The sequence below is a fragment of the Eumetopias jubatus genome, unplaced genomic scaffold, assembly GCF_037043125.1.
Source record: "Eumetopias jubatus isolate StellerSeaLion01/CBP00866 unplaced genomic scaffold, mEumJub1_p1.0 scaffold_14, whole genome shotgun sequence".
Taxonomy (NCBI): domain Eukaryota; kingdom Metazoa; phylum Chordata; class Mammalia; order Carnivora; family Otariidae; genus Eumetopias; species Eumetopias jubatus.
Window position 1 is genome coordinate 22,304,860 of NW_028274820.1, and position 22,106 is coordinate 22,326,965.

At 40.2% G+C, this 22,106-nt stretch overlaps 1 protein-coding gene across 5 annotated transcripts in view; it reads left to right on the forward strand.

Moving 5' to 3' along the window:
• Positions 1–13,261: 13,261 nt before the first annotated feature.
• Positions 13,262–22,106, forward strand: part of RELN (reelin) — a 494,784-nt gene continuing 485,939 nt past the window's right edge. For all 5 annotated transcript variants that reach the window (XM_028118604.2, XM_028118612.2, XM_088018691.1 and 2 more), the window contains exon 1: positions 13,262–13,487. In XM_028118604.2, coding sequence (XP_027974405.2) covers positions 13,262–13,487 — 226 coding nt within the window. The remainder of the gene's footprint in view (positions 13,488–22,106) is intronic.

Consider the following 22,106-nt stretch of genomic DNA (forward strand, 5'->3'; position numbering starts at 1 on the left):
TCCCCGCTGAGCAGGGAGCCCGATGTGGGGCTCGATGTGGGGCTCGATCCCAGGACTTTGGAATCGTGACCTAAGCTGAAGGCAGATGCTTAACTGACTGTGCCACCCAGGCGCCCCAAGGTAGTTCCTTTCAGTTTTCATTTTGCTTCTCGTAAACAGATGCCAAATTTCCTATATCTTTTGAAATGATTCTCTAATTTTTCTTCTTTAATTGTTAATATAATGAAGAGCTTTTCTAATGTTAAAGTGTTCTTTTAGTCATAGAGTGAACCCAACTTTGTCATCCTGTATTATCTTTTTTATATTTTGCTGAATTCTATTTACTAATAGTTTGCTTAGAATTTGTGCATCTTTGTGATTTGTGCATGAGTGGTTGAGATTGGTCCATAATGTTCCACTCTCCTATTGTCCTGTGGGGGCTTGGCAAGCGGTGCCCAGGCTGATTTCATCTGCTGCTCCTGCCCCGTCAGTGCTCGCCCTTCTGCACTGTAAGCCCCACACACCCACATGTCCTGAACATGATGTTTAAACTCTTATCAATAAAGATTGAAGTTAGTTAGTGTGCTCTTCCTGAACACTCTGCAGTCTCAAATTAAATGTTATATATGGATTCCACAACTTAACTTTTAAATTTCTGTTATGTACATGTATTCATTATTATTATTATTATTACCATTCTGCTCATTGTTTTTTAAAAACTACTTTATTAAGATGTGATTGATCTACAAAAACCTGAACATATTTAATATATATGGCTTGAGGAGTTTGGAGACACGTATATACCCATGAAATCATCACCACAATCTATGCCATAAACATATCTAGTACCTTTAAAAGTTTCTTCCTGCCCTCATATTATTTATTATTATTTTCCTATAATAAGAACACTTAGTGTAAGATCTACCTTTTTAGTAAAACTTTAAGTATGCAATACTGTCTTGTTTCTTATACTTCAGAACTTCCTTCAATATATATATAACATTTTACATTACACACAAAAAAAGAAAACCCAATGGGCAGGTTAATGGCAGCTTGGACACACAAGTGGGAAGAGATAATTAGTGTGTTGGAAGACTCATCTGGAAGATACATTTGAAATTCTCTCAAATGCAGCACGGAGACACAAATGAACAGAAAATACAACAGAGAGATTAAAAGATATGGAAAAGTGAGGGAGAAAATGTAGTTTACATCTGAACTGAGCTCCAGAGGGAAGCCCAGAGAGAATGGGGAGAGGCACATGTCAAAGAATAATGCCTCACTAACCTCACCCTACTCCCAGCCTTGTAAAAACCTTTACCTCATTTTCCTTTACCCTTTGATCTCCTTCCTGGTCTCCCATTGACCAAACTCACTCAGAAGACAGAGGCCACAGGCACTCTGTGATGCCATCGCATAGGTCAGCATCTTGAGCATAGTTAAGAGTGGAGAATAGATCTGGTGGGGAGCAAATGAAAGAAATCCAACACGGTATTTTCTTCTAAAACTTCTGAAGTTTGGCTTTACACATTTAAAACTTTATTTTAGTAGTTGATAATTTGTGGTATGAGTAGGGTTTATTTTTCAAAATATGCAAAATGAAAAGGCAACCTACCAAATGGGAGAAAATAATTGCAAACCATATATCTGATAAAGGGTTAATATCCAAAATGTATAAATAACTCATACAACTCAATAGCAAAAAAAAAATTTTTAAAAACCAATCTATTAAAGAGTAGGCAGAGGATCTGAATAGACATTTCCCCAAACAAGACAAACAGGAGGTTAACAGGCTCAGCATCACCGACCATCAGGGAAATGCAAATCAAAACTACAATGAGGGCGCCTGGGTGGCTCAGTTGGTTAAGCGACTGCCTTCGGCTCAGGTCATGATCCTGGAGTCCCAGGATGGAGTCCCGCATCGGGCTCCCTGCTCAGCGGGGAGTCTGCTTCTCCCTCGGACCCTCCCCCCTCTCATGCGCTCTCTCTCTTTCTCTCTCTCAAATAAATAATAAATAAATAAATAAATAAATAAATAAAATCTTTAAAAAAAAAAACAAGAAAAACTACAAGGAGATATCACCTCACACCTGTCAGAATGCCCAGTATCAAAAAGACAAGAAATAACAAGTGTTGGCGAGGATGTGGAGAAAAAGGAACCCTTGTGCACTATTAATGGGAATGTAAATTGGTGCAGCCGCTATGGAAAACAGCATGGAGGTTCCTTAAAAAATTAAAAATAGAACTATCAAATTTATCAAATTGAAGTTGCCTCAGACCTCCACATACGATCATATAAATAATAAATAAAAATAAAAAATAATAATAAAGAAAAAATTCTTTATTATTATTTTCGTCTTCTCATCTTCACTTCCTGTTCGGGATGGTACAAATTCCCATAGTTCTGTCTCTCTTATACTCATTTTTATCCTCTATATTTTCTTGTCTATCTTAATTCTTTTGTCTTCATGACATGGACTGTCAGAATCTTGGGTTCCCATTGGTCTAGAAAATAGTTTTTGACATTTCAAAACGTAACCCATTTTCTCTATTTAGTTTTATGTTTTTGATATTCCTTAAAATACTTTCTCCTCATCGTATTTGAATTTTGGTACCATCAACGATTATGAAAAACCTAAAATTAATCTGAATTTAAGGCATGCCCAAACCAAGTAAGTGCGATGTATCACCAAATTCACTCAGACTAATACTACATACCTAGTACTACAGATGAATATGTTGAAGAGATTTGTCGTGGGGACACTTGTTTCTTCACGTCATGTTGCTGTACCAGTGACAATTGTGTGTACTTCATGTTTGGACCCATCAGATGGCCAGAGCAAACTACATTGGACACACTAAATATGTGATTCCACAGACTGGGAATCATGAAACTCGAGATTTCACTGACAGATACGTTTGTTCTCTGTAGTGATATCACAGACTTGTGCCCTTCAAATATAGGTATTCTGGTTAAGTTAAATTATGTTTCAAGTGATCCTGTCAAAAAATAGTTATAATTGTAGATATGGCATTAATTCATGCATTTCTGATGTTTCAAAATATCTGGTGATTGGGAGAATTTTCCACACACTAACTTTTGGCTCTATACATTTCCCACCATGTTACCCTTTCACTCATCACATATATCTGGAGCCAGGGGCCGTAGGACAGTCTGTAATATGACCTCTGAACTGTACCTATGTATCCTGACTCCAATTAGGTCACCATGGTAGACAGTAGAAGTGTTTCTGGAAGTCATTCTTTACTGGGACAGTGGCTAGCAGTAAACTTAAGTGCATATAAAGAGTGACTGCAAACCACATAAAAATACCCAGCAAAACTCAAATCTCTAAATCGACTTCCCTTCAGCTGTATCCAAAACAGTGCTCACAGCCCCTACAATGACAATCTACACGAGGAGAAATGTGGAGATGTAATTAGAATAGAACGGAATGGAGACCTTAACCGTGTGGCCAAAATGTCTTTTCAAATTGTACAGTAATAAATAACTATGTGAATCCATTTCTAGTCCCGCCTCCCTCCCCATGGCCTTGAAAGACACTTATGCAAGTGAAAGGCTCTATACTTAAGGCTGTGGTTCTAGGTAGGGAAGTGTAGTTTCAATTTTATTATTTTCCATATAGATAAACAATGGTCTCTGCACATTTGTTGAAAAGTCCGTTTTTTTCCTCTTTTGATCTGCAGTGCCAACTGCTGTACATTAAGCTTCTATATGATTGGGAACCCACATTCATACGTGCTCACTGCCCGTTTCTCCTCATGGTTGGTTCCTTTTTAAAATTTCCTGGTCTCTTCGTGATTTCCTTTATTTCCTATAAGCCCAACACAAGAAAATTATGTTTAATGCTGGATCTAGCTGTTTTATAAGAAAAAGGCCTCCCAGAATGTCTAATATTCCAGACTGCCAGAAGCAGGTATGTCTGTCCTCTGAGTTCTAAATTTTAGGTATCAGGTTTTTTACTTTGAGAATGCCTGGTCATTCTTGATCATCCCTTATTCTTATATTTTTGGAACATTTTATTTTTCTACATTTATTAAATAAATACATCTTGTATTCTATAGCTGATAATTCCAATATCTGAAGTCTTTGTGGGTCTGATTCTGGTTAGCTACTGTTTCTGTTGACCCACTGGGTTCTGCCTTCTCGCGGTATAAGTGACTTATGATTGCAAACATATATTCAGTGCATCGTTATCTGTTGTAATTCTTTGAAGCCTGACTTAAAGGAGGTTTTTTTTTTCCTTCAAAGAGACCATTTGAATTTGTTTCTTCTAGGTGCCTGGGAGCACTTTTAACCCTGGACCATTTTAAAATTAATTCTTGGCTTGAGGGTTTTCAAATATAACAGAAGTATGAATTTGGGCCACATATTTTTGAGAGCCAGACTGTGGTTTCAAATTTTGGTGAGAGCATTTCCCTGCCATCATTACTCCACGCCAAGATTGAGACAAATGAGAAAATTTTTCTAGTTCACCTTTCTGTTGAGGGTCTAGCTATTTGAGGATCAGTCATAGTTTTATGCATGGGTTTCCTATCACAGTGCTTTAGAAACATCCCTGATATGTCACCAACAGATATTTTTATAAAATACGATCAAAATTAGTTACTAGAAAAACAGAATGTCACTGATGTCACTGTACTATAAAATTACTGTAAATGTTTCTAAACACTTAATTTCTGTACATCTCAACATGGACTGGCAACAGACAATTTACAGACCCACCTGCAAACCCCACCTTGAGTAAGATTACCCTATCATTCTTCCCACCTATCACAGATGAAGCTTTATCTCCTATTCCCACGTCCCACGTAGCCATCAAAATGGAAGTTTGAGGTCTGTTGAAGTGGGAGATGTCAGAGTCCTGAGTGGGTTGAGCACCTACTGGCTTATCTCTTGATTCTTGCTTTGACTTCATTTTTTACATCTATAGATTTGTCTTTATATCACACACTAGTTTGGCAGTGCATTGAAAGAGGTTCTGCCATGATCCAATTCTCTCTCTCCTCATTGAAATGTATGCATACATTCACCAAAAGACATGCACAAGAGTAATTTTTAATGACATTTTCATAGTTGCCCCAAACTGAAAATGGTCAAAATTTCCCCTAACAATAGATAAATAAATTGTGATCCCCACCATATACTATATAGTAATAAGAATGAACAAACTATTGCTACATGCAACAACATGAATGATTCTTACAATGTTGAGTCAAAGATGCCAGGTATAAGATCATATATATATTGCATGACTCTGTTTATATAACATTTAAAAGCAGGCAAAATTAACCATCTGGAAGACATATTATGTCCCTGCTTAAAATCCCTTCCATGTCTTGGGGAAGAGTGATGGCTCTAGCGGGTCACAGGCACTTCTGCCTAACGTTCTCCGGATGCTGCTCACATGGGGTCTTCCATTTGTGAAAATGCATTGAGCTCTACACTCATTATTTGTTCACTTTTTTGTGCATATTGATACTTCATTTAAAGGTTTACTTAATAAAAAATTATTTAAAAAATCGTTTATCTAAACAGCAACAGTCACTAAGCTGCAAAAAGCCTGAAAGTTGGGCACCATCTTCTCTCTCACCTTAGCATTGTGTCCAGTGATTCAGTGTATCACCGAGGGCTGTGGGTCTTTTAAATATTCTCAATTCTGCCCTTCCCCTCCTACTTCTCCCAGACCATCCTCTCTCACCTGAGCTACGTGTACCACTTCTGAGTCCTCTCCCTGCATCTACCTGCATGCTCTCCAACCCACTGTAACCAAGATGACCCTCCAAATGTATGACTATGACCTCAGGATATGCCCCTGCTTACTATCCCTTCTGTGGCTCCCCACTGCTTTCAGCAAGAAGACCACCATCCTTGCTGGGGCTGAAAAGGCCCTGTCCAGTCTGTCCACTACTGTGCACACAGCTCCTCAGGGCCAATCTCCCTTGATGCTCTTTACTCCAACAGCACTGACATTCTTCCAGGCCTGGAATCCACCACTTTGCTTTCCCCATCAGCTCCTTCTTTACACATAGGTGCTTTGGCCCGAAATATGTTTTTCTTCCTTCCCTTCAGTCCTTTTTACCAAACTAACAGCTCATTGCTCAGGTAAATCTCCACTGTTCTATTTTCCTTCTCATCCTTTATTCCCCTTTAAAGCCTCACTTTTCTAAGTCCCTCATTGACTGTGGTAATCGATGTCGATACCTATCTCTACCCCTGAAATGTAAACTTTACGGAGCAGGAATTGCATCTGCCTTGTTCACCAGTTTTCCTAGGATCTAACACAGTGCTCTGCACATAATAGTTGTTTAATTAATATTTGCCAAGTAAATGAATGAATGAAGAATGTACTTTGCGATGCTGTAACAGAAAGTGTACTAGAGACAATGATGTTAAAATATTATGCTGGACATTTATTTAAACCCTGGGGAAAATGTAGTAGATTATTTTTTTCTCAAAAAGTTTTTGGCATTTAAAAATTAATTAATTAATTCCTTCAGATCATGTCACTCCTTGACCTAAATCTTTCCCATCATATTGATGTGATCTGGCCCCTGCCTGCTTTTCTGGCCTCATCCCGTATGGCTCTTCCCTTGCCGTACTGCCCTTCTTGAGCCTTGAACATCCCAAGCATGGTCCTGCTTTAGGGACTTCATACTAGTTGTATGGTTGGACTTGTTGGACTGTTTTCCCCTACATGTTCACATGGTGGGCCCTTCCATACTCAAGAAGTTTCAGCTCCAATTTTGCTCTTCAGAGTTTTCCCTGCCTCTTCAATCTAAAGGAACCTGCCTGCCCTCGATATTCTCTTCCACATCATCCTGTTTTATTTCTTCATACCATTTACCAGTGTCAGGAATTATGTTGTTTTTTTTGTCCTTGTTTACTGTTCAATTCCCAACACTAGACTGTTAACTCCGTGAGGGCAGGCACTGTATTGGCTTTATTCACTGCTGTGTCTACTGCATCTAGCATTTTGGCACATAGAAGGTGCTTGATATATATTGATTGCATGATTGAACGAATGTGTTAGTGTTTGAACATTCATTCAACCTTTCAGTGTAGGGCAGTGCTAAACAATAGAACTCTGTGATGATGGAAACAGTCTATAGATTAGACAGTGTTCTCCAGAGAAACAGAACCATTAGGATATCTATCTATCTACCTACCTACCTACCTGGATATATATATAAGAAGAGATTTACTATAGGAATTGGCTCATGTGGTTATAAAAGCAGAGAAGTCCCACAGTCTGTCACCTGCAAGATGGAGAACTAGGAGAAAGTCCATGGTATGATTCATTCTAAGTCTGAAGGCCTAATAGTGTAAGTCCTGATATGAGTCCCAAAACTTGAGAACCAGGGGCACAGATGTTTCAAGGCAGGAAAAGATAGATGTGCCAGCTCAAGCAGGAAGAGAGAGTGACTTTTCCATTCCTCTATTTTTTTTTTTCTATTAAGGCCCTCAGTGGATTGGGTGATGCCCACCAATATTAGGGAGGGCCGTATGCTTTGCTCAGTTTACCAATTGAAATGCTAATCTCTTCTGGTAACACCCTAACAGAAATAATGTTTTACCAGGCATCCCTTGGTCCAGTCAAGTTGACACATAAATTAACCATCATAATCTAAGTCTGCTCTGTCCAATATAGTAAATACTAGCCACATGTAGTTTTTGAATACTTGAAATGTGCCTAGTGTATCTGAAAAACTTAATTTTGAGTTTTGTTTAATTTCAATTTGAATAGACACATGAAGTTTAGGGCCTACCATAATGGACAGTGCAGCTCTAGAGAACCTGATTTAGGATGGGGGGAGGGCAGGGTCAGGAAAGGTCTTCTCAGGCAAAAACCTGTAAATGGAGATGTGGAGGATGAGTTGACAGCATCCAAGTGAGGAGTGAGGTGGAGGAGGGAAGGCCGAGGGTGTGCACTTAGGGCACAAGGATTGGGAAGGACATTCCAGAGAGAGGAAACAGAATGTACAAATCCCTGGAAGTGGAGAAGCTTAAAAAAGAAGGATTTTTAGTGTTGAGGAATTGGGATCTTTTTCAGAAATTTTATGATATAATGACCTTTTATTGACCCATGGTTTATCTCATCTTCGTATTTAAATTTGGGGTGCAGTAAGTAACATGTTCTAGCAGGACATGAATATCAGAGCCAGTCCTTTCCCAGTGAAGTTTCATTCCCTGAAGACTCCCTTCTTTTGCTAAAGAGTCTCAACTTCTTCAGATCGTACCATGTCTTACAAGTAATAGGTTTGAGAAATTTACTTCTACGTAAGGAGGGGTTTCCTCTTATTTGGCCCTTTATTACTATTTTAAAGCTTAAAGAGTTGACTGATTCCAGTTTGTTCAGTTTCTCCATATATAAATATATATAAATATTATAAATAAAATATATAAATATATATATAAAATTTTATATACTTTCTGCTTGACTTTTCCTGAACAACATGGAATCAATATATATAAAAATATATATATATAAATATATATATATATATATTTATACAAATTATATACATATAAATATACATATTTATAATACATATAATACATACATATACATACATACATACATACATATAATATACATACACATATAAATATACATACATACATATAAATATACAAATATATATATAATTATACAAATATAAATATATATAAATATATAAAATATATAAATATTATAAATAAAATATATAAATATATACACAGATATAAATATATATATAAAATTTTATATACTTTCTGCTTAACTTTTCCTGAACAACCTGGAACCAATATATATATAAATAAATATATAAATATATACAAATATAAATATATAAATATATAAAATATATAAATATATATAAATATAAATAAAATATATAAATATATATACATATATATATAAAATTTTATATACTTTCTGCTTGGCTTTTCCATAGTAAATAAGAGTAGAGATTTCCTTTCTCACACATATCAAAACATTTGTTACTTGGGCTCAAAAGATCGGTAAAAGGCAGACAGTGAGTGAACTCATGCAACTTTTAAATGTAATTCAATGTCTGTTTTGTATTTTATCTGGATTCATCATCTCCCAATGATTTGAAAGTTGTGGTTCTGATTTTATATGTATATACATATATTTCCCATTGTGTTATGATTATTCACATTCAATACTGGGCAATGATTTCTACTTATCAGCAAGAAAAGTTTCATAGTCTAAGAATACCTAAGTGTAATTTTTTTGGTAGACTAATTACCACTTAAGAGCAGTTTTAATTAAAAAAGAATCTTGCCCCATTTTAAACTCCCTTTCCCACAGATTTTCTCATTTTTCACCCCTGACACCACTCTTTATTTTTTGCAGATTTTTTTGATGAAAGCCAGTTTTTCTTGAAAAGCATTTCTCTATTTTTCTATTTAGTTTGAAGGCTTGTAGATTTTCTGGACCAAATATTCTTGAAGATGTTTATTATAGTTCACTAAATAAAAGTAAGATCTAAGGCTTAACACAGGAGCTGGGAAACTGGAAATTTTGAATTGTAACTCACTTTGCCTCCTGTTGTGGGACTTCAGTAAAGTGCTCTACTAGGAAGATGCTAATTCCTGATGTTCAAGGTGATTCTATATAGATGCCATGTATTTTACTGATTTATTTTTTTTTAAGATTTTATTTATTTATTTGAGAGAGAGAGAGAATGAGATAGAAAGCACGAGAGGGAAGAGGGTCAGAGGGAGAAGCAGACCCCCTGCTGAGCAGGAAGCCCGATGTGGGACTCGATCCCGGGACTCCAGGATCATGACCTGAGGCGAAGGCAGTCGCTTAACCAACTGAGCCACCCAGGCGCCCATTTACTGATTTATTTTTAAGATTATTAAAAGATATTAATAATAGCTAGTTGAACTGGGTTTAACCATGAAAGTATCAGAGGTGTGTGAACTTGGACCTCTGTTACTGTAAGAGCACAAGTACTCATGCTTGTCCAAGGGACTGCTAAGTGGGGTGTACCAGCATCTATCCCTTTCTTAAGCAACTCAACACCACTCAGGGCATTATTTAAACAGTCTCTGTGCGTGTTAATGAACAACCATGGGGCTGAAGTCAGAGATTTGAGCCTGCGTAGTTAAGAGTATAAAAGTCACCAAAATGTACATAGCAAGGTAATGTTGTAAAAAGTTAAAGCACAAAAAAAGGGGGAAGATTGGAAAATAAACTTGGTTACATAAATCGAATGCTAAGAAAGCCATGGTAAGAGACATACAAGAGAGTACTTCTTATAGAACAGAAAGAGGGGGACCTCTGGGAATTGGTAACCTTCTGCGAATTAGGTGCCAGTTATGTCCTGGACCAATTATCAGTGCTTTTACTAAAGACAATTTTTTGAAAAACATTTTATTTATTTATTTGAGAGAGAGTGTGTGTGTGTGAGTGAGGTAAGGGGCAGAGAGAGGGGATCTCAAGGAGACTCCTTGCGGAGCCCAGAGCCTGACTTGGGTCTCCATCTCACAACCCATCAAATCATGACCTGAACCGAAACCAAGAGTTGGACGCTCAACTGACTGAGCCACCCAGGTGCCCCTAAAGATAATTGATTTAAAGCAGCAATCTTGGGAACAAGCATGGCCAGATGTGATCCCAGACTCCTTACTGAGTGCCCTTGACAAATCACTTAACTTTTTTTTTGCACATCAAACCACAGAAAATTTATTGAATAATAAACTTGTGGCAAACAATCCAGCTGTATTTTTTTTTGCACTCATTCATCAAATCACTTAACTTCTATGAATCTCAACTTTTCTAAAAAGTGAGGATAATTATATCTACTTCACAGGGTAATGTAAGGATTAAATGAGGTGATCCGATATTAGTAAAGAATAGTTCTTTTCCCATTCCTCTAACAACACCAACATGCATTCCTTAGAAGTGGTCTGTAGCGGTTAAGTGCTGGGACTCTGGAATCAGACTGTTCAAGTCATGGCTGTCTCACTTATCAGCTGTGTGACCTTGGACAAGTTACTTGACCTCTCTGTGCTCCATTCTCATAATATGTACAATGAGGCTATTAATAGTACTTTCCCCATAAAGTTGTTATAAGGATTAGAAGAGTTTAATCTATGAAGTATTTAGGACAGCCCTTTGGCACACAGTAAACATTTAGAAGTGTTAGCTAAAAATGTGCAATAGTTTTGGATTCTTTCTAGAAGTGATTCATTTTGTGTTAGGTTATATTCACATAACTGGACAGGAAGACATGGTAACAGTCATGCCAGCAGTGGGGTGAGTTTCTTGTAATTCTGTTTGGGGCAACATTGCCTGCTGTGAACAGGTGGTGGTGATGCTTTTCCTTCTAGCTAAGGTTGTAGATGGTTGCAGGGCTGTTCTGCGTGAGAGCCTTTAGAGCCAGCAGCCAGGCTGTCTTGCATCCAGCCTTTGTTACTGATATTGGGCAAATTAACATTTCTGACTGTTTCTTCCCTTGTGAAATGGGGATAATTTTTGCCTTTGGGGGTGGTGTGAGTATTTTATGTGTTAATTTACCTAGAGCCCATGTAGCCCAGCACAGAGCTGCAGTGGTAACGATTATTACATCAAATATATACAGCAGTCGGGCCCTCGGGGGTTCAAAGGAAGGAAAACCAGAAGGCAGCTAGAAGTGGGACCTTTCTGCCTGTCTGAACTCGGTCTGGGTAAGAGGAAGAAAATCTCTTCCTTTTGCAACCTAAATGACTACAGAGGTCTCCCGTGGGCCCCTGCTTTTCGTGCACCGCCCCCCCCAATAGGCAAAGACACCATTCTTTCCAGTTTTATAATCTACTCATTTCTGTACGTGCGGGTTTATCTGGGCTTGGTGGTAAGCCAAGGGTGGGTGCGGAGAAGCATTAAAACCTGGCAACCTAGCTCCCCCATCTCTGGATGCCTCAGGGCTCCTGCCAGCCGTCCCGGGTTAAAAAACGTGCTTTTTATTTCACTTCCCCGCAGTCTCATGTGCAGCTGCTCATTACCACCCGCTTCAGTCACCATTGCTAGCGTCTCCCCAGAACGTTTTCCCCTTCCCCCATTTCAGGGACATTGGTCGTAGCTGACATTTAAAGGAAATAAACACGGATTTTAAAAATTACCACCTTCTCTGCCTGAAGAACCCAGCAGCAATGAATAACAGAACAGTCCAGCGAAGGGCGCCTGTCGGGGCTCAGCTCCGCCAGCCCTTCCTGCCATTCAATTCCCCACACCCGAGCAGCACAAATCACCATTTCCAGGCACCACTCGAGGCTGCCAATTCCACTTTTGCTTAATCTCATTTAAAACCCGGCTACAGACGAGGCTCTGTCGCTGCGGCGAGGAGCCGGGCGGGGGGCAGCGGGAGGGTCGCGAGGCCTGGATGGGAAGGGAGCGCAGGGGCCCCTCGCGGTTCGGGGCCGCGGGCGGATCCCCAGAACAAGTGCAGGCCGCCCGGGCTCCGAGGCGGGAGAGCCCCGAGGGGCGCGGGGCGCGGGCGGCGCAGACAAAGAAGCCGGCGCTAGAGCCGGCCCCACCACCCCTCTCCTTCCCCCCGCGCCTCCTCTCAGGAAAAACAGGGAAATCTGAGGGCCAAAGGGGATGGTCTTCTCCTTGTGCTCTCCCAGACAGCTGGGCGGGAGGTTCTCTCTCTCCGAGGTTTCTCCGTCCCCTGCTGCAGGTTGGCGGCCCCCGTGGCCCCCGACAGCACCCCCCCCAGACCCACCCCCTCCTCCGGCTCGCGCCCCTCGGCGGCCTTCCGGGTGGGAACTACACCGCGGCGCCGGGGCCCCGGGAGGCGTGCGCCCCGCGCCGCCCGAGGTGCGGGCGAGCGAGCCCGAGAGGGCGGGGGCCGGGCGGGCGCGCGCGGGGCGGCGCGCGGGGGCGGGGGAGCGGCCGGGACACGTGTGGCGGCGGCGGGGGGGACTCGGCGCCCCGGGCTTTAAGAAGGTGTGGAGGGGGGCGGGCGCTTTCCCAGGCCTGGCCGAGGGGCGTCGCGCAGAGGCGGCGGCGGCGGCGGCGCACGGAGGCGGCGGACGACGCGCTCTCGGCGCCCGCAGTCCGGGTCCCGCTCTCCCGCGGCCCAAAGAAACTTTGCGAGCCGCGGTCTCCCCCGGAACTTGCCGGCGGGGCTTCGCTCCCGAGCCCGCTCTGCTCCCGTCCGCCGCCTTCTCGCCTTCCCTCCGCGTGGCTCCTCCGTCCCGGCGCCTCCCAAACTGAATGAGCGAGCGGCGCTCGGGGCGCGCGACGGCGGCGGCGGCGGCGGCATGGAGCGCAGTTGCTGGGCCCCGCGGACTTTCCTCCTGGCGCTGTTGCTGGGGGCGACGCTGAGGGCGCGCGCGGCGGTGGGCTATTACCCCCGCTTCTCGCCCTTCTTTTTCCTGTGCACCCACCACGGGGAGCTGGAAGGGGATGGGGAGCAGGGCGAGGTGCTCATTTCCCTGCACATTGCAGGCAACCCCTCCTACTACGTACCGGGACAAGAATACCATGGTAGGTACCGGAGCAGCTCTGCGCTCGCCGCCCGGCCCGGTGCGCCCGCGAGCGCAGCTTTTTATCCCTTTCCTTCTTCCAAGGGGCCCTTTAAACGAGAGCCGAGAGAGCCCTTCCCTCAACATTGCGCTCTGTGGAGGGACAGAGAACAAAGTTAGTGAGGATCGAGTCGCGAGTTGGGATTTATTCGCCACACAGCACACACCCCCCTCACTCCTCTCCTCGTAACGAGCCGGTTCTTGTGGGAAACGCCTGAGAATTGGGGGTTGGCGTCTTTCCCCGCTCACTCCTCGTCCTTGCCGCTGACACGTTTAGTAGATCCGCGCGTCTTGTTTCCCTAACCCTCTGCTCGGATTCCAGACCTTTGTCCTGCTCCCGGTTCCCCCCTAAAGGGTCGCCGGGTGGCGTTGGGGCTGGCGCCGGGCTCTGCGGACGGGCTGGTGACAGATTGACGCGCCCCGGTCCCCGGCCGCCCCGCGCCGTCGCCTGCCCGCTGCAAAGTTCCCGCTGCTCGCCAGCCAGGGGTCCCCCATTTCATCCAGTGTCAAACGGCCCTCCTGAAATGGAGCGGCTGCTTCCAGCGCTCTCTGTGCTTTATAAAGTGTCCCTTAAAATGTCCGTAATAGATGGGTTTTTAAAAAATTCCTCTTACTTTTAACGTGCTGCTTGTTTTTAAAGTGATCTCTGTGTTGTTTATTGATGACTATGTCTTTTATCTGCACAACTTTAATATCCAGGTAAGGGCTTGAAGCCCCTTATAATTTAAAGGTATCTTTTCTTTAAAAAGGATCATTATGGAGTCTTTCATCAAAATTAAACGTTGCTGAGGAAGTAAAATATAGCTCCGAGAAATAGAATTTTATATGGTGCACGTATTTTGACTGTTTTAAGCTAGTAAATCGAGTATGTGGGGGAAATAAGATATTATCTATTTTCTGTTATTTCCTCTGGCACTTCTGAATATTTCACTTCCATGGTGCTTCTAAGGTGTGACAGGCACTATTTGATTAGAATTTCAAGGCAAAAATACTTACACCCAACCAAATAGAAACTATTGCCTAGTCATCTCCTATTATAGTTTCCATGTCTTGTAGGCTAAGAATTATTGACATAGCAGGAGATAATCCACCCAGCAGCTGGCTTTTCAGATAAACATGCGTGTAAAAATGATCAGAGTACTTAAGTTTTCTATTTTTTGAAAAACATCTTCATGTCTGCTCTAAAATGTTTTACGTAAATAAATCTTTCCTGGGGTTTAGAAGAGTGCTTTTACAACTTTCTTGTGGCATGGTGGCAGCCTTGTCTGAAAAGCCGGAGTCTAATTCGGTGGAATTTTAGACTTTGAAAAATTAATTGTCAGTAACTAGTCCATTCTTTAATAAAGTGTTTCTGTCACTCCCTTCCCAAGAACGTTCTGGTGTTTTTTCTGAGGTCCCGAGAATCCTTAAGTCAAAAGACTTGCCAGTTTGATGGCAACCCAGACCTAACCCAAAGACTGATTGATTGAGCCTGTCACTTGATATGACCCTTAGCAAAGGTACTTGCCTGTCATTAGTTCTAAGTGAGAGTGGTCGGTAAGTGAACCAAAGCTGGGCTAAAAGGTATGATTGTCAGGTTGTGATGGAAGACCATGTGCTAATACAAAGCCTTGTTACTGTTTTTTTGTTTTTTTTTTTTCTGTTTTCCACATCCTTTGTAAGGTGCTAGCATAGGAAACTTAAAAATACTAAAATATGACATAGCCTTTGCTTTTGCTATAAAGCTAGCAAATATAAGTCAGCCAAAGACTGACCATAATCACATACCTGAGTCTGAAAAAGAATGAATGATACAGAATAAGAAAAAAGTGTAATACTTCAAGTTGTACATTGTGCGGGAAACCTCAGTTCCTACCTCTTTTCTGCCATCAGAAAAGGTAGGGAAATTTTATTATGTAACATCAAGAAGGTCAAATTATTATAAACTTTGAGAACTGTTCATAGCATATTTTAAATTCCCGTTACCTGTTTTATCAAATACTTAGATTTTGAAACTGCCTGCTTGAAACAGGCCTACAGTAAGAGTTTTTCCCTGTAAAATGTTCTACAGGTTGAAGAATTGTTTGAAAATGAAATGATGCTTATGTGTGTCTCTTTTTCTTTTAGACTTTTAAAAATTAATGTCAAAATTAATTACATAGCATCTTTAGGAATTGAACTGATAATAGAAAAACTTAATCTAATATACATTTCTGGTCGGCTCATTTTATATGAGACCAAAATAGAAGGTCATTCAGCCAAAATTTTTTAAAGCTCAGAAATCTGTAAAATATTAACTTGAGATTTTATTTCTAACCTTCTCAGTCTTTAAAGGTAGCAATTATGTCAGGACAAATCAGTCTTATCTGTGATTTACATTGAACTCATCGTTTAGAGGAATGGTGTTTGGGTACAGCTGATGGTTGTCACTTTCTTACCTAAGAGTGTGCATTGAGATCGAAGTGGTATGTTTAAGGGCCCCTAACACAGAACATTACTGTAGATCAGACTATGTCAGCTGCCCCCTGGGACTTGTGCTGTGTGACAGAGTTCAGAATGTGAAATGGAGAGGCAAATGTCAGTCTAGTATAAAAGTGGTTCAAAATTATGGGTCTCTGTATGTGTCATCTTTATTTAAAGATTTTATTGAAAATCTTTTGGGGCACCTGGGTGACTCAGTTGGTTAAGCATCTGCCTTCGGCTCAGGTTATGATCCTGGAGTCCTAGGATGGAGCCCCGGAGTCAGGGTCCCTGCTCAATGGGGAGTCTGCTTCTCCCTCTCCCTCTGCACCTCACCCCCCACCCATGCTCAAGCACTCTCTCTCTTCTCTCAAACAAATAAATAAAATCTTAAAAAGAAAATCTTTTCAAAAACAAAAATATAATACTACAGAATTTGAAGCTTGCATGTCTAAAAGAGTTGTCATATATTTCTAACATTAAGTAGTATATCTCTGTATTTGCAGTTTTGGCAACTCTATAAACAGTACATGGTTACTTCTACTAGTTTTCATCTCTTAATTAAAGGGTGTCGGTACCTCTGTTTTCATCTTCTTATTCATTCATTCATTCATTCATTCATTCATTCATTCATTCATTTATTGGTGAGGGAGAGAGTTGGGGGGAGGGAGAGAGAGAATCTTAAGCAGGCTCCATGCCCAGGACGGAGCCTGACGCAGGGCTCTATCTCAAAACCCTGAGATCATGACTTGAGCCAAAATCAAAAGTTGGATGCTTAGCCGACTGAGTGTTCCATCTTCTTACATCTTTTAAATTTTGTTGTCTAGAACTTTCTTGAGATGGCATCATTAGTCACAGTGAACTATGGTGTCCTTGCATGAGTATACCACATTGCAGAAACTCAGCAAAAAGAGGTCTTACATACATTGTGTTGAATTAGAAAGGTCTCAGGATCAGAACCTTTTTTTTTTTTTTTTTTAAGAATTTACTGTTTTTGCACAAGTCCCAAAATATGGTCAATTTCCACAACATGATTTCCAGGACCAACCCTGAATTTTTTTGTAGAAGGTTGCAAATAACGGGAAGATAGGAAATGGAAACCTAGCTGGTCTAGCCAGGTGGCCATTTCTCTTTCCCAGCCACGCCTGGCAATTCACTGCTCCTTCTCCTAGGAACCAGGGCAGTATTGTGAAACATGCAAAGGTCGAGTTGATGTCTGCACCTTTCCCTTCCCACGATAATCCCTCTTTCTCCCCTTTACCCTCAGGTACGACCTATCCTTTTTTGTTTACAGCCTCCTCCCCCCAACTGATTTGTAGAGTGTGACTCATCAATATTAAATTCTCATGGAATAAGAACCTACTTACTCACAAGATTGGCTTTACTCAGTCACCATCAGAGAGGAGAGGTCAGACATTAGAAAAAGCATCCATGAGAGCCAAGCATAGGTAAATGACTCTGTGGAAAGTGCCTGAGCTTGGATAAGACAATTTATCTAAATCCAGAAATAGACTAGACTCCCTATTTTTAAGGGGGCGTAAGGTGCGGGTAATAGTCCTTTGTAGTGAAAAATATTTGATTGAGGGGAAAAAATATTCTGTCTTAAGCAGAACTGAATTAGTAATATGGTATAATACTTTAAAAGGGGGATTGTATTGTATTTTGTAAATGCAGTAGTACTGTTGGTGGTTTTTGCATGCTATGTTTCCATCCCATTATTTATTTAATCATTTTATGGGGTGATTGGGGAAATCAATTCCCGCTGCTAAAACTGAGCATTTACCTAAAAAAAGATATAATTGGAAAAAGAGCATTTTGTCGTAACAATTGCCAATATTACTATTATAAATACGTGTGTTCTGGAATCAACATGTTGGTATTTAAAAATCACTGTTCAAAGGCAGTGCGATATAATGACTTTTCAAATATAGGAATGATATATGTCAGACATAATTTTTGGTAATATACGCCAAGTAAAATTCCTTTCAAAGGAATGATATTATCATTTGAATTAAAGTAATCTCATGTTGCTAAGGTAACTATTGTTTGATCAGATGTGTGGTTATTTGTCCTTTACCTGTCTCGGATTCCAGAATCAGCACATTTAAACTCTTAGGATCATTTGTCAAATGCAATTTATTAAGTGAACTGCAGTGGTCTCCTACTCGTATGTGACTGTGAAAATTGACCATTTTAAAGCATTTTGCTCTAACAGTTATATATTTCATCTCATTCTCTACAATTTATTTCAAACATGTTTTACTGATGTGGTTCAGATTGGTTCTTAAATCATATAATCTTGCTTTAATACGTATTACCCATGTGAGGTTCAATTCCAACCATAAATTAAAAAAAATCAGGTCTCAGGCTCATAATTGAAAACATCTCATTTAAGCAGATATTCTTACTTCATTCACTATACTACATTACTAGAAATTATTTGATTAGAGTATTTCCCTCCAATTTTTATGAATCTTTATTTTAAACTATTATTTTTATTTTCATTAAAAATGTTAAAGAATAAAATAAAGTTGCATATTGTAACCATATACTTTTGACAGAACTACCTTATTCCCGTATTTTTTTTCTTTTCACCCTTAAAAAGTAGGTGATAGGTATTGTAACAAGATTTTAAAGTCCACACTATTGACTTTGAAATTTTTTCATAAATTAGCAGTGCCTTGGTGGCTCAGTCAGTAGAGCGCCTGACTCATGATCTCAGGTCTTAAAAAAAAAGAAATTTTTTTCATAAATTAGTTCATTCAAAGGAATAGATCTGAAAGCCATCTTTGATTTATTTTCTCTCTCTCTGGAATTGATCAACTTTATAGAATGACCTGGGAGCCTTACATTATCAATTATTTAGAATGTGTTGCATATTAAGCCATAATTGTTCTTTTGATTATTTCAGATGGTACTTACTATGTCTTTAATGTTAACAGATGGTTGCTGATGCATTGAACCCTTAGTATTTCAAATAGCCTTTATATTTGAAAAGCATAAATAGAGTAACCAGCACTTTTTGAACATTGGCATTTAAAAAATTGTATATATTCTCATGTAAAATATAAAGTTCTTAAAAATTTTTTAAGTTCTTAATGTAACATAGAAATAGCAAAAATAGATGGCCCTACACTCTGTCAGGAAGAGAAGGAAGGTGGAATGCATTCTGTTAGAATAGCTGGTTCACTATGAACAAAAGAAATGATTTAGGCTTCATCTGAGTAATGACATAACACAGATAAAAAGAGAAATTCATTTATCTAAATATTTTGGTTTCAAGAAACATTTGGATGATTGATCCACCCCACCGATTTTAGAGTCATTTATTAAATAACCAAACTGTATAATTTCAGTCTTACCGAGCTTAAGCAAAACAGTATTAAAAACACATTTTCAGAAATTGGAATTGAGTTTTCCAAATATGAAGATTTCATAATGACTGTCCAGACAGGAATGGTGTATTTAAAAAAAAATGATTCTTGGCTGTCATGTAATTCCCCATGAGGTGAGCTTACTTTGGTTTCGGTTGTAAAGCTCAGAGAGTAATTTTCCCCAGGATATCTGCCATGCCCATCTCACTAAAGGCAAGAGAGCCTCTAAAGGATTGAATGCCGTGCCTATGGGTTAACCAATTATTTCTAAGATGTGCTTTGCTAAAACTATACCTATTTTTTCCTTCTTTATTCAGTCCCATGTAGGAACCAGTATAGCAACAGATGTAGGTATACGCGGAAGGATCAGTACAAATGTACAGATGTTGATGTGTGGCTTGAGGCAGCTCTAATTCACTCAAAAAACAAAGTGAAGGTAATTAGGTAGCTTTTGGATGCCACAAAGAAGTAGTCATAGGAACTCTGACGTTCCAAAGTAAAAGCTGAAACCCAGCTTATCTTTTGATACTAAATCATCTTTCCCGAGAGAAAACTTTATTTGGAAAATGGAATAAATTAAATTTTATTGATTCAAGGAGTCTTTGCAACTAGCGAAGAACTCATGAGTGAGTGCCATTGATGTATGCGGTTGCTCACATACCGAGGGACACATGGACGCATGACCATGGTTGACCAGCCGGTGCCACACTCACCTCAGCATCGACTTTCTCTGCCTTTCCTGCTCAGCCTGCTCTTCTTCCATCTGTATCTCAGGGGCTCTCACCCTTGGCCCCTTTCTTCCTCCTCCTAAATTTTCTCATTGTCTTTCCCCTTCTTCTCCCTTCCACCGTGTCACAGGTCCTTGCTTTCCCTCCCCTCTTCTTTCCCTTTTCGTGCTTTACAACTCTCTTCTCCTGTTCTTTCTATTCTTTCTCTTTTTCCTTCTTCCCTTCAGATTTTCTGTCACCATCTCTATTTTTCTCTCCCTTGACTGTAATGAAAAATATCAGTAGATGTATAACAATTATTGTACTCATTGGGTATTTGCAATCATAGAAGTAGATGAGTAGGCTGTTGTATTATTCTCTTAAAAACTTAGTGTTATGTTTCTGTGACATGCACTTGCCCTTTAAAAAGTTATGGGTTAATTACTCCTCAAAATCGGGCCCTTCTTCTCACACTGTAAAATCTCTTGGAAGAACTTTCAAGCCTGGAGCTGTTTAATTCTGAGTCGGCCACTTTCCCCATTGTCACTTAATTTGGTCAAACTACAGATTCTGAAGTTTGTACATAGAAGCGTAGATGTACACGTTGGCGGGGAGTTACAGAAATTGAAAAACTGTGTACTAAATTAGCTTGAATCTGAAAGACAGCTCAACCTGGAGACGTCTGAATGCTTGAGTGCAAAGAATCTCCTCTCGTAAACAGATGAAGGACTTTCTCTCTCAACCCCTCAGTCACCTCAAGCCGTCTTCTTTACTTGCTGGTCTGTACCAAGGCTCATAACTGCAGTTGCCCAGGTATGAAATAGTGATGCCAACTTTTCTGGTTGCTGGCACTTAACAGGTCAAAAGCGGGGAGGGGGGCCTTGGTATAAAGCAAACACTAGATGGGAGATGTGTTGCTCTGGGGTGAGTACTGTAGTCTTTCTTGAGCAAGATCTGTTTTATTGTTTTGTGCCATTGTCTATTCCAGCTCAGAACTTCAAAGATGCCTTGGCTGAGAGTTGAGAGTTATTTCACTAAAAAGGGCCGTCCTGGGAGGCATAGGCACGTATGAGTGGCAAGAGTTCAAGCTTTCACAGCAGAGAGACCGCGTATATATCCTTTCTCTGCCACTTATTAGTTGTGTGCCTTTAGCGAGTTACCTCTCATCTCTAAGTCTCAGTTTTCTGATTCTAATGTAGAAATAATAATATTCATATTTCAGGGTTGCAATTGTCAAATGAGGCCATGCTTATAAAGCACCTCGCACACAATAAGTGCTTTTTAGATAGTAGCTATTATTATCTTGTAGGATCACCCAACATTAGATAAAGATATTTGAAGCGCTGTATATACAGCTAGGAGCCATTTACCCATGCATGCCCATTTTGTGCCTTGTCAATATGTGGCATATTTCAAGAGAAATTTCAAATTTAGTTATTGAGCAGAGTCATAAAAATTAAAAAAATCAACTCCTCATCCAATATGTATGATCAGAAAGTGCTTCCCGGCCAAAATACATATATGACTTGCCTAGAATTAAGAGTTTTAGTATGGTTCTGGTCCAACCAAAACTTCTATTAACTTAGCCCATTCCCAACTCAAGCCTTCCTATTCCTAAATTGAGTATTTTTCTTTATTTGATGGTCATAATAACAACCAAACTTTGTGTATTTAAGTGTAGTCTGGGAAAGATGCCCAGATAAGTAAATATTGACATCAGTTTAATATATTTTGTCAAATCCTATAATATATATATGTCTGCAATCCATGTGAAATAATTTTAAAATACAAAACGATTTCAGCCAAACTAGAACTGAGAGTGATTGATTTTGATAATGAACCCAGAGTTCACCAGGTCCTCAGGGACTAATTGAGGAAACTTAGATCCACAAGTGGTTCGGTGGTGAAGTGGAAGGTCGGTTCATTTACAATAAAAAATGTACTTGTCAGGATAAAGGCCTCGGCTGTCCACTGCATTCTGTCCACTCAGCTGTCCACTGCATTCTGTCCACTTGCCTATGGGTAGGCAAGTGACTATTAGCAGGTGGTTTGGAAGCATGG